The sequence below is a fragment of the Mustela putorius genome, unplaced genomic scaffold (assembly GCF_011764305.1).
Source record: "Mustela putorius furo isolate JIRA1106 unplaced genomic scaffold, ASM1176430v1.1 tig00000228_pilon_pilon_pilon, whole genome shotgun sequence".
Lineage (NCBI taxonomy): Eukaryota > Metazoa > Chordata > Mammalia > Carnivora > Mustelidae > Mustela > Mustela putorius.
The window spans coordinates 8,412,394-8,425,743 of NW_025421322.1; the positions used below are offsets into that span (position 1 = coordinate 8,412,394).

Consider the following 13,350-nt stretch of genomic DNA (forward strand, 5'->3'; position numbering starts at 1 on the left):
AAGACTGGACTGAAGTTTTGTGATCACTCAGCTGGACATGATTTTTTAATGCTGAAATGAGACTCCCGTTCGCTTGGTATCTAAGCAGAATCATTAGACCTACGGCATCTGCCGAAATGTCACCCAAGGGAGAGGAGAGACTGAATTCAGACCACAGAAGAATAGAGTTCTTTTATGCCCGCACCCCACCAAGCCCAGCTCCTTCATAAAGGGGGGATTTTGTATGCCTGGAGTCTAGCACATTGCCTGGCACAGAGCAAAAGCGATCATTTTCCTCTGAGATGAGTGAGTGATGTGTTAAGCATAGGAGGGAGGGTGCAGTCACATCCCAGGGAAGGGCCCAGAGCCTTCTGCATGCTGGAAGTGATGCCAGGGCTTCACACCCACCATATCACACAGAAAAATGTATTTGGTTCTCTATATCCACCTCATTTCAGAAAAGATGTGAAGAAATGCTCTGACTTCATCCCCATCTCATTGCTTGATGTCAGGAGTATTAATAACGTGTACTTCCAGATCACAGAACCGAGGCATCAGCAGGGACTCAGGACTCTGGATTATCTTGAGGCATTGGAGATTTGAGGTCTTTTTACAGGGGGTCACATCTAGAGGGTCTGCTGTACTGCTCAGATCCTGGGGTTTCTACCTCAGAGAATGGGCCTCCCCATTTCGTTAGCACAGCGAGTTTGGCGTTGGCCGCTGTGGAGCTGTTGAAACCCAGGAATCTCGTAATTGCCTGAAGGGGCCCTTCCTCTCGCATGACTGACCAGCTATAGATGCCAGGAAAGAAGTTCCTTGGTAATAATCCTGAGCAGAGCTGACTTCTACCAGAGACCTCTGATTTGCTCACAGGCATCTCCATTGTAACATGACCAAAGCTCAGCCCGGGTCTGCCCCTCAAAGCTCTTGAGGTCGCATTTCTGCTGAAGACCCTTCAAAGGTTCCTGTTGCTCGTGGGATGCCCATCAGCTATCCCGACTCCCCGCTTCCTTCTCTGTGTCTGTCTGTCTGTCTCTCCCTCTCTCTCTCTCCCACCAGATACTCCAGCCTTTGTTCCCTTCCTCTTCCTTCCAGGTCCTGGCCCTCCTCACCCCCAACCGCACACACTGTTCTCTGCAGGAAGACTCTTCCTGCCCTGCTTTGCCTGGTTATACCTACTTCAGGCCGCAGGTCCTTCGTCGCCCTCTCTGGGAAGCCCGCCCTGATCAGTCTCCAAATCATCATCTCTTTTCCCTCAGGTTCTCATTTCCTGGTATACCTCTGCTTTGTCGTGATTTGAACAGTGACAGACTTAGGCTGATTTATGATTACTGGATCCATCTCTGTTTTTCTTTTTTTTTTTTTCAGGACAGGGGCCGTATGTGCTTTTGCTCACAATTTTATCTCTGGTGCCAATACCTGGCACGTGATGAATACTCAGTAAATATTAGTTGCCCAAGGGCATGAGCCAGGAGTGGACCCCAGGGCAATGTCGCCTGTGGGGCTCTGTTTGCTCATCTCTCTAATGTGGGATGAGAAGATCTTTCTGGCTTTAATTTCCATGCTGCTTTCATTTTCTGCCCAAGTGAAGTTTGTCTCATCTGTGTTTGAATGTAATGAAGAGTTCCTCCGGGAAGCAGCTCGCTCTCTCTTTTCTTTCTAAAAAATTTTTAATTTATTTTTAAAGATTTTGTTTCTTCATTTATTGGAGAGAGATTGAGAGAGAGAGAGAGACGGCAAGAGGCATAGGGAGAGGGAGAAGCAGACTTTCCACTGAACGGGGAGCCCCACTTAGGGGCCTCAGTCCCAGGACCCTGGGTCAAAGGCAGCTGCTTAACCAACTGAGCCTGGGTCAAAGGCAGCTGCTTAACCAACTGAGCCACCCAAGTACCCCTCTCTCTTTCTACTCTAATACACGTCTTGAGGCATAAACATCCAGAGTTTAGGTTTGGTTGTTGTGAAAATAAAATTTCAAAACATTTATGACTTTGGAAGAATTCCAGAATTGTATTAATTTTGTGCATTGTTGACATCTCATGCCCCAATAATTACCTCAAATAATAAATTTTATGAGACCAAAAGACGTTATGTTTAGTTGGCTCATGAGAAAATTTGAGAACAGCAAGGTTTATTTCTCGAGTGGCTTCATAAATTACTGAGGCAAGAGGAGTGCTTCCCTGCCCCTCGCGGCTAATAATGTAATCACTTCTCAGTCCGCGAGCCAACGAGAAAGTAAATAGGAAGATTATAGTCCATCACTCACTGCGGAGTTTCTTTTGTACCAGGGTTTGTTTCATCTTTCAGCTTTAGTTGTGTGACTTGGGTATTGAACAACCATGGTCATGAAGTGTGACTCAGAGACTGTAGGCTCCTCAAATGGCATCAGATGGCTTCATGCTCCCTCGATGGAGAACAATAAAGCAGTTAAGTTCAAAGAAATAACAGTAGCCAACGCTGACTGGGGATTTACTTGGTACCCCCTCTAGTGTTAACCGCTTATGCCTTACCCCAGCCCTGTCCTAGGTGTGGTTCAGAAACTGTTTATCCGGAAGACTTAATACACCTTGGAAACCCCCTTCCGGGTCATCCTGTGACGTATCTAGGGTCTGACCGGTTATAACCTCAGTTTCACCATGTGTACAATGGCGTCAACCGCAGTCCCCTTCTCGGAGTGATGCCAGAGGATGGTGTAAACTAATGCTTGCGAAGTCTATTGGGCTTTCTTTTTTTTTTTTTAAGTTTTTATTTGTTTATTTGATAGAGATCACAAGTAGGCAGAGAAGCAGGTGGAGCGGGGGGCATTATGGGGGGAATGCAGACTCCCCGCTGAGCAAAGAGCCTGATGCAGGGCTCCATCCCAGGACCCTGAGATCATGACTTGAGCCAAAGGCAGAGGCTTAACCCACTGAGCCACCCAGGCGCCCCTATCAGGCTTTAATAGGTAGACTTTTTTGTTTTGCTTTGGTTTGGTTTTGGTTTTTTATTTTTTGAACTGTTTGGTAATTTTTTTTTAAAATTTCTTTTCAGCGTAACAGTATTCATTGTTTTTGCACCACACCCAGTGCTCCATGCAATCCGTGCCCTCTCTAATACCCACCACCTTGTTCCCCCAACCTCCCACCCCCCGCCCCTTCAAAACCCTCAGATTGTATTTCAGAGTCCATAGTCTCTCATGGTTCACCTCCCCTTCCAATTTCCATCAACTCCCTACAATAGGTAGACTTTTAGTGACTGTTAGCAGCCATGATGTTTTCTGGCTTTAATGAGGTTTGGGCAACTGTACATCATCCAGGAGTGGGTTCTTTTGAAAATCTTGACTAAGGAATACACTATTATGGTCATGTGCAGTGAACTAGCCTGGGATTCCCATCCTGGGTCACCCATTGACCAGCTGAATGCCTTTGGATAATTCCTTAAATTCCCTGAGGCTTTGTTGTCTCATCTGTTCAATCTAGATGCTAATAATAGCATCTACCTCACAGGACTGCAGGGAGCATGAAATGGTGGTGTCTACACAGAGCTTAGCACTGGGCCAGACACCTCATAAGGTGTTATGTTAAGAATCTACTGAGCATATTTATAGGATTCATTACAGAAAAAGCCAAAGGTCCTGTATTCCTGTGGAGACTACATTCTATTTTTAGGCAAAAAGCAGTCTTTAAAAAGCCCTGCTGATGCTCCCCTACTCTAGCAGCTTGTCGTGTAACCCCTGTGGGTCCCCACGGGGCTGCCAGGGCCAGCCCCAGGTCGATCTCCATGGTTGGCCGCTGGGCTCTCCTGTGCGTTTGTTGTACTCTGCTCCTCTTTCATTTTTTTTTTTTTAAGATTTACTTATTTATTGGACAGAGAGATTGAGAGAGAGCACAAGAAGGCAGAGCGGCAGGCAGAGAGAGAGGGAGAAGCAGGCTCTCCACTTAGGCAGGGAGCCTGATGTGGGGCTCGATCCCAGGACCCTGAAGGCAGAGGCTTAATCCACTGAGCCACCCAGGTGCCCTTCTGCTCCCCTTCTATAATTTATTTCTCTCTTTCTCTCTCTCTTTCTGACAGACATGAGTGCCTTCAAAAAGCAGGATTTAAAATCCTGTTCTTCAGAAAGCCTTTCCAAATTCAGACATTTTCCCCTAAATCCCCTTAGCTGTGATACATGAATTTCCGCTCACCAAGCCCGTCGTCCAGGTCTACCCTGTGTAAATCAACGTGCTGGTGTTTCCGAGGCATGAGCTGTTAAGAAATGGCCCCCGTCCTCAAGGAGCTTACAGTGAATAATTTGCAGACGCAAATATTTAGCACAATACGTATAACGTAAGCATTTTATACTAGGTTATCATACAGGCTGAAATAAAACATAGGCAAATGTAGGTCAAAATTGGCCATTTATATTTGTAGAAACTGCCCAACAGGCTAGAGATGCAGTCCTGACCCCTGAACACAAATAATAATTTGCTGGAGTGCGAATTTTCACTCGTGAATATTCCTCTCCTCTTCCTTTGTCATTACCATCGTTTTCTTCTCTTATTCCTGAGACAAATTCACTGAGCACCTCAGTGTGCCACTCACTGTGCCTTTGGGGAACAGTGGCAGCCCACACCGAGGGGTTTCCTTTAGGGTTCTATAAGCAGTAGATATTTAATAAATGATAGATTCATTGCTTTTTTTTTTAAACTTGCCTACAGATATTATGCAAAAAGAAGGAAAGGGAGAGAATGGAACAAATCCAGCTGTTGTGAGTTTAAGGCCACGATCCTCCCCCCACAGAATGCCTCTCCTTTCTGGTGAGCAGGTGAAGGGAGAGAAAACATTGGGAGAAGATAGTAGAGCAGTCGCACCCGCTAGACCTGCAGGTGGCGCTCGAGAGCCAGGCTCCACCCATCCCCGTGTTTCAGCTTGTAGCCCTGTAGCCAACGCTCACGGGCACCTGCTGGGAGCTCCCATGCCCTCTGCAGACCGGGGCTGTGTTCTCACCCGGTGCCCGCTCTCACTCTGCCTTCTAGTCTAGGCTTCCACGCTCCTGAGGCCGCGGAAGGGGCCGGCACCCCCAAGCCCAGGGAGCTTCTTTCCCCACGCACAGAGCAGAGGCAAGACTTGGGCGATCTCTGGGTGGCCTTATAGCAATTCCACCCCCACCACCCCCCACCCCCCCCCCCCCCCCCGCACAGTAATCCTAGCTACCTTGTGCAGACCTACAGGATGGGCTTCCTAACGCTCCCAGCAGCCTCGTGTGTTAGGTTAATCCTACCACCAGTCTCATCTTTTAAAAGACACCGAGGCTTAGATCAACAACACTGCTCAGTGAACAGGAGGCCCATTAGCAAAACTTTCCACTTAGAGAACAATTTTCCAGAATCTAAGGGGAGAATGTGCACACTTTAGGACCCACCAGCCCCACTCTCCTGCATGGCAGGCACGTCCCCTGGAGGAGTTCTCACTGCGGCACAGGAGACTGTGCTGCTTAGAGCAGCATCGCGCGTGATAGAACAAGACGACGGAAACAACCTAAGTGCCTATCAATAGGAAAATGGGTCAACAGATTGTGGTGTGCTTTATGCAGTGAAATGTGATGTGGCAATAAAATGGAATGAGAGTTAGACTGATCAAAACAAAGAACTCCCAAACACCTTGACTGCAAAAAAGGCGGGAATCAAAACCAGATGCACTAAAAACAAACAAACAAACAAACAAACAAAAAAACCAAACCCCAAGGCACACTCACTGTATGATGTTTCTGTAAGATTCTGTAAGATGTTGTATGTGTTTACATACAACACAATGCTTAGAGATCTGTGTATGTGTAGCAAGGGTATTAAAAGATGTGCATGGGAGTAAAACACCAGACTTAGCCAGAACTCTGGTTCCCATGGAGGAGGAAGGGGACTGGGAGTGGAGAGGAATCCAGGGCATCTCAACTGTATTGGTGATGTTGTATTTCTTACATGGGATGATAGATATATAGATATATGATATATGAGATATATATATATATATATATCTATATATATACTCAAATTTTTATTTTAAAAATTACTAAAAGACCTCACAGTTAGTAAACGGAAGTGTTAGAACCCACATTTTTTTTTGCTTTCCAGTACGTCATACGGACCACTGCAGGAAGCAAGCAATGGGAGGTGACCATGAAGGAATGCTACTCCTTCCATTCGTTCTTTGCACAGACCTTGAAAATGCAATCAAAGGGATCTCACTTTGTATACGGAAGGCAATCCTGAAAAACATGGTATTACGTATTAATAGATTAAATCCTGTCCTCCTATAGTTTTATAGTGTTCTTTAGAATGAGGTGCCTACAAAAATATTCATGACAAGCCTAACACAAGCAAGGAAGGGATCCCCACATTTGTCTCAAGTGGCTTCGGTGACACAGAATCCTATAGCTATTTCCTTCTCCAGAATGGATCTATCAACCAGGTGACGAATCCTCGTTCTGCATCTAAAGTGCCCTCACACTCACATACTCCACCAGTTTCGTCCCTATTTTGTTCAGACTTCTCACTCATTTCATCTCTATCAACTTAGGAACTTAGCAGGAGCTCCTTCTTTTCCTCCCTTATTTAAAAATTAATAAATATGCATTGAACGCCCATCAATTCCCAGGTGCACTCTGCTAGATGCTGGGAAAATGACAGTGACCCAGACAGGTCACGCTCTGAATGAGCACTCAGTCGCCTGGAGAAGACAGACGCCTAAAGCCGTGATTACAGCGCAATAAGACAGGTGCCGTGATGGGGCGTAGGCCGGGCCCTGGTAAAGAGGAACACGACCTAACATGACCTTCCGTGTTGGATCTGGGAACGCCTCGGAGAAGGGCTGATATTTAAGCTGAATAGGAAAGGATGATGGGAACTGGCTTTTCTGTAAGAAAGAAATTTAATGATTTCAGAGGTTTCAGACATTTGATTGCAGAATTTCTATCAGCCAACCAGGGGAGAATACTAATAAAATTTTTAAAGTATCTCTTACCTGACAAAAAGAAGACCTGTGAGTCTTCTTTAGGTGTAGTTCACTGTCCTTTCTTCTGTGTGTTCGGAACCAGTGATAATGGAGCGAACTGGACTCCTATCGCCCTTGGTCAAAGGTGCAGATGCGCTCCTGATCTAAGGGAGTAAGCCAGGGGCAAGTGCATCTGTAATATGAGCATAATTGCCCTGATTTTCCTCCATGTTTTAAAAATTCCTCTTGACCTAGTTACCTAGGGGAAAACATGGAAGCCCAACTTCTCTGCGGACACAGAAGGATCACAGACAGGACAGACCCGGAAGCCCCGGAGAGGGAAGGTTTCACTGTAGCATCTTCCAGCCATGCTGGTTCCCTTTAATTCCCCCAAGTCCTGCACTCATCTAGGTGACTGGATAATTTGCCTTAGACATAATCTAAGGTTGAGTATCCAGTTTAATTACATGAGGTTTGCTCAGGGACCCGCTTTCCAGAAGTTGCTGAAACAGATGTCACATACCAAATTACGATTTTGAATCAAAACCAACCTCCCCAGAGTCCCAATCCTACAAGTTAGAGGAAGATACACATAACCCAGAAAATGGGATATAAAGTGAAGATCTGAGTGTTTATTAATTCTAATTGGATGTAAAACCACAGAGTTCGCTCTTTTAAACAAACGTAGCCGTTAAAACAACCCTTACACAAGAAAGTGATTTTTAAAATTTCAAAGTAAGAGATCCAGCGCAAGCGAGGATGACATTTTAAAGTATCATCAATGGATTTTCACCTCGACTTCCCATCACAATAATACTCATTTATATCTTCAGTCTTACGCAGCAACAAAGTCACAGTGAGAAAGACAGCAATTGCTTCTGAAAGGAAATCAAAGAGGCCTGGAGCGATTACTTTTTCAAAAGGATCTTGGGGAGTTGAAATAAGGCCTGCTTCTCCACGGGCTGACGACGCTCAACAGAGATGGGACAGCAGAATCCTTTTCTCTGATTTCACCTTTGAACAGAATAAAAGGAACTCAGTGTAACATTCTCCCTCACGAAGAGATGCAGAACTCAAGCCTCACCCCCAAGAAATGCTATCATCAAAGAAAACACTAATCCAGACCCTATAAATTCTGTTAATAGCATGTTGTAGCATTCATTAGAATGTCTCCTTCTTGCTAATCTTCCTCTGAATTGTTATTTATTTATTTTTATTTTTTTTCTTCCTCTGAATTTTTAATACAACCTTCCTGGATTGGAAAAAGGACTCCAATAGGAAGGAAATGACAAACAAACAAACAAACAAAAACAAACCTTGAAACTTTTGGCTGCCTAGCATGGTTAAAGGCAACATTCCATAATAAAGAGAACATAACATAGTCACAGCACCTCACTTTTCAAGTCACGGGGTTTAGGGAAGCTTCGGTTGTCCTAATGTGAAAACGTGCAACTACTAAGTGGGTGTGTGTAAAACTAGTCCTTTGGGGGGCACGTGGGTGGCTCAGTGGGTTAAGCCTCTGACTTCTGCTGGGGTCATGATCTTGGGGTCCTGGGATAGAGCCCCATATCAGGCTCTCTGCTCTGTGGGGAGCCTGCGTCCCCCTCCCCCTCTGCCTGCCTCTCTGCCTACTTGTGATCTCTTTCTCTCTGTCAAATAAATAAATAAAATCTTAAAAAACAAAAACAAATGTAGTCCTTTGGCAATGTCCCTAATTAACACAAACACCTACCCCTGTTCATTATGTCGACCCCTTGTGTAAGTGTTTTGCAGACTGCGATGTGTTGAAACATTTGAAAACATCATTAAATTTTAAGAATTTAGAGTTGAGTGACATTGTAAAACTGGCAAAGCATGTACATTTCATAAATTCAGTGGTGTTGGCACAGCCACTCCTGAAAAGACATCTACAGTGCAGGCTCAGAAAATAACTGATTAAAAAAGAAAAAAAGGAAGGAAGGAAGGGAGGAAATTGATAAGAAAGATGATAATAGATGCTTAACAAGAGAAAGATCTGGATGTCAATACACAAAACTGAGGAAGTACTGAAATATTTTTTCAAATTGACCATATCTACAATATTATTCCAAAAATGAAGTGTATGATCAAGTACATCAAATCCTACCAAATAATTTTCCTGAAAAATTATACCCCCCAAAGCAACATTTGATTCATTTTTCTTTCATTCTAAGTTCTGGAACATAAGTTGCATTTACAAGACAAAGATTTATTTTCTCAGATAAAGCCCCAATTGAACAGTTTATAAATTCTGGCCACGAAATTATAATCTCTGTCTTGAGATGCGTCAAATTCCTCAGTCACAGGTCCCTCGGCATGCTACTGGCCTACTTGCCTCTCGCTCATATTTGATACTTCAAGGCTTTGCTGACTGTTTCCTAACATCTCAGAGAATAAATCTCTAACCAGACCAAGGCCTTCTTCAATCTGGAGGCTCATCTGAGTGTTTTGCGTTAAGAGGTCTTTTATCAGTCTCCCCTTAGCTAATCTGTCCTAGAGACTTAAGTCACTTTGAAGGCTTTGACCTTGGCCTTGGACTCTTCACTTGATCTTAGCCAAAAGGCCGAGAAGCGATGGCCTTGGACTCTTCAAAGGCTTATGAAAACAGAAAGGCTGATTTCCTACGTTGTCATGAAGGACTACTTTCTTGGATCACCGTCTCTTACCACAGCACCTAGCTCAGCGGGGGAGGGCAGTGTCCTGATCCCCGCTAAGGAGTCTTCTTAGTCTCTGTAGATTTCACTGTGACCACTTCTCCCTTGTAGGGTTCGCGCTTCACAGGAGTAGGTGTGCAAGTCTGAAACAGAACAGTTCATTTTTCTCTTATGGTTTACTGACTTCGGGAATTCAAAGCGGAATGCAGCTCCCTTGATGAAGTGTGAGAACAAAATTGAACCTTGCAAATTCACATGTCACTTGCCTCCCACCACTCGCCCTTTCCCAGACATTCTTGGCCACCTCGGACATGCTGTGGCCCGCTCTTTGCCCTGTCTGACAAAGGCCCAGGGAGCACTCTCTAGCGATTGTTCTTTTCACTGAAACTTACCCGGGAGCCTCTGTCACACCCTCATGACTGTCTCATTCTACTTCCACCTTGGAGTCCTCCCGACCTGCTCCTACCTTTCCTTCTAGTTTCAGTGAGACGCCGGTGTCCCTAGACTGCTTTGTTGTACCTCTCCTAAGACTCAGAGCCTGTTTTTCAGATTCTAGCAATCTGTGTGTGGGTTTTCTCATTTTCTCACCTGCTGCTGTGTGTCATCGGCCGTCCACACAATCTCACGTCTCTAACTCCACCTCTTGGGTGGCCGGCTGAGCAGCAGAACCCAACCAACCCCTCCTTCCCTGCTGGGGCTGGATTTGGCTTGACTGAATTCAGGGCTTGCTCAGAGTTGAGCAATCTGGATTTTATAAACAACGGAGTTCACCAGCAGTACCGAAAGCATGCTGTTTGTAAATATGGATACAAATCCACGGACACATCAAGAGGCAGCAAGATACAGGGATGAAGGACCTGGGCTCTGACACCAGACTGTCTGGGCACGTTACTTATCACCGTGTTTCCTTTGCCTCGATTTACACCGGGAGTCATCACAGAACCTACTTTATGGGGTGATCGTGAGAGGGTGACAAATAAGTAAATCATTTAGAATAACGCCTAGCACAGAATAAGCTCTTAAAAAATGCGTGTGTAGCCATAAATATGTACACACACACAAATAATGTTTGTCTTGTTTGGACCACCAAAACGAATACACCGTAGTGATTGGCAACGTGGGCTTGGGCATAGGATGCGCTGGCTTTGTGGTTCGCTAACTGTAGGAAGCCGGCAAACTAACAGACCCCCCGAATCTACTCACTCATCTAGGAAACGGAGGGAAGGCAAGCCATCTCCTAGATACAAAGCACTGCCTTCCTTCATTCAATATTTATTGAACACAGAGCGCCCCAGATACTCTGCAGACACAGAGGACAAAACAAAGAACAACACAGAGCCTGTCCCTTCTGCTCTGAGGTTTGAAGTAAAGCGTCTGGAGCACGGGGAGCCCTTGGCAGCTGGGAGGTGCCCTGCCCTCCTCCGCTCAGCAGCCCTGGTCTCCGTCCACTTTCTGGGTCTGGTTAGAGGCTTTGCTGGACTTCCATTTTGGCTCACTGTCGACTCTGTGCTTTTCTTCACCCTGGACGCTCTTGTTGTCTTGAGGAACACCCACACCGGGAAATGGAGGACCAGCTTCCTATTTCTGCTTTCCAGTCCCTGGACCCTGTGGTCACCTGGAGCCAACCACACCTGAAACTTTACACCCACTTAACATCCCACTCTCTGACCACATTCTCAGGGAGGTCTTCGTGTTTTTTCTTCCCCTGGTTTACTCTTCCAGCCAGACTGTACGATCTGTCACTTAAGCCTCGGGTGACCACAGAACGGATGCACCCTGGGACGCGTCTGAGGCTGTTACAGGGACCAAACACAATTAACGGGCATCATCAGAACCAGCTAAGGCAGCCAAGATTCATTTCCGGGTGTTGCCTACAAGCCGAGGGGTCTTGCCTTTCTCATTTCCGTTCAGCATTGGCACTCTGCCACACCTGTGGTGTGTTTCAGATCAACCTCCAGGGACATAAATGGGCAGGCCTTTGTGTCCCCTTCCATGCTGCCTTGTCTCTCCTCAGCCCCACTCTGTCTCCCTCTTCATCCAGCAGTTCCTTTGAAACTTCACTGCTGGTGGTTTTCAGCTCTTGTTTTTTTCCGTCGCTCCCAGACTCCTTCGTGGGAGGTGGGGGCTGACGCAGGGACGTGGGCGTGGCCCTCAGGCCGGGCGCTGCCCCCCCTCAGTCAGGCTCAGTCCCCTGGAGGATCCCTCTCCCACCCCGGGGCAGGCTCGGGGGTAGCACGTGTCCTTCCCTGGTCCTCCTGCCAGGGCTCTGCCCTTGCCCTTGCTGGCATTGCCGCCCTCCCTGGGGCCTAAATACCTCAGATTCCTCGTCTTTAACTCAGCCCAGACAATCCTCAGTCCAGGAAGCCTTAGCCCTTCCTGACAAGCCCTCCAACCTGCTCGCCAGTTTTCTGTCATCATCTGCTCACCTGTCCCTCTCTTCCTGTAGATTCGGGCCTGGGGTACCTGCTCTGTTTTTCCATGAGAAATACTACACAGTTGATGGCTTTCTACTGAGGGTATGATGGGAAGAAGCTCCCCTTCCAAGCTTTGTCGCCTCTTTGGATGGGTTGTCCCAGCCTGGGCTGACTCCGTTTCCCTCATACTCCCTCATGGTGGTTCACCATTTCTCTGTTCTCAGGGCTGCACTTCCTCTGGCCGGTGGCCCTCTGATACCTGCGGGCAGGTCTCAGCTCACCTGGCTGTCTAGGACCCACTTTCTGGCTATGCCGTCACAGCACTCGGAGCCTGGCTGGCCACTCTGGGCACAGGAGCCACTATGTCCCTCTGGCCTGACCGGCCAGTCCGATCTGCCCATGGTCCCACTCTGCACCTGCCTCTGAGGCTCTGGGGAGGCAGGGCACGATTTCCCGCCAGAACCACTCCTGCCTGCACTCCTGCCTCAGGAACACACCCCCCACACACACTCTGGGGAGGCTTTGCTGCTCCACAGCCTTCCCCTTTGATAGACGACTGGACAGGAATCAAAGACAATTTAAGTTCAGGTCCCAACTCTCCTAGTACTTTTCACCTTTTAGTATCTTCTTATCCTTAGAGGTGCGTTACATAAACTCTTCAATGCTGAACCCACACCTTGTTCGTCTTTGTACTGCCTCCTGCCCCTGGCATTGCCCTCGACGTGTATTTCAGAACCTCAGTAGATGTTCACCGGGATAAAACGGAAGGCTGACGGTGCTCATTCTGCAAACTCTCAAGCTGTCGCTGTGTTATGCAGAAGCTGAGGGGCACCTCTGTTTTCTGAATAGGCCTGACCTACAACTCCTGTGACTTCTCTCCAGTGACCACGACAAGTCTCCCCCTGAAGTGTGAAGTGCCCAGTCCTGACACGGCCCCAGCATCTGGGGAGACCAGTATGTGGTGCTCTTGGGCTATCCCTAAGTGGTTGGGGCTGAAGTAAAGCAGGCTTCATTCCCTAGGATCCCAAACGAGTACAGTGCTTCACGTGGACTCCAACTCAAGTGCCCCAGCTAAACCCATACCTAACTCTCAGAGAACATTTCTCGAAGAGCAGGACGACCAAGAAGCAGAGGGCTCTGGGCTGAACAAAGAGAGCAGGTCTCTTCTCGGCTTGCCTTCTCTTCTCCATGTTCTCCTGGTTTTCTTCCTACCTCACCGGGAAGCTTTCTCAGGCTCCTTTCCTGGCTCCTCTGCTCCTTGGCCTCTGGAGGCTGGCAGCCCCTGAGCTCCATCTCAAGCCCCCTTCCTTCTCTGCCTACAGTCTCCTAGGTAGCCCTAGACT

At 47.0% G+C, this 13,350-nt stretch overlaps 1 protein-coding gene across 1 annotated transcript in view; it reads right to left on the reverse strand.

The window, feature by feature from the left end:
• Positions 1-7,526: 7,526 nt before the first annotated feature.
• DPYS (dihydropyrimidinase) overlaps positions 7,527-13,350 on the reverse strand; it is a 74,795-nt gene continuing 68,971 nt past the window's right edge. The window contains exons 9-10 of the mRNA XM_004768835.3: positions 9,606-9,736; positions 7,527-7,935 (exon numbers count right to left, since the gene is read on the reverse strand). Of these exons, the coding sequence (XP_004768892.1) occupies positions 9,650-9,736 (87 nt within the window). The 3' untranslated portion in view covers positions 7,527-7,935; positions 9,606-9,649. The remainder of the gene's footprint in view (positions 7,936-9,605; positions 9,737-13,350) is intronic.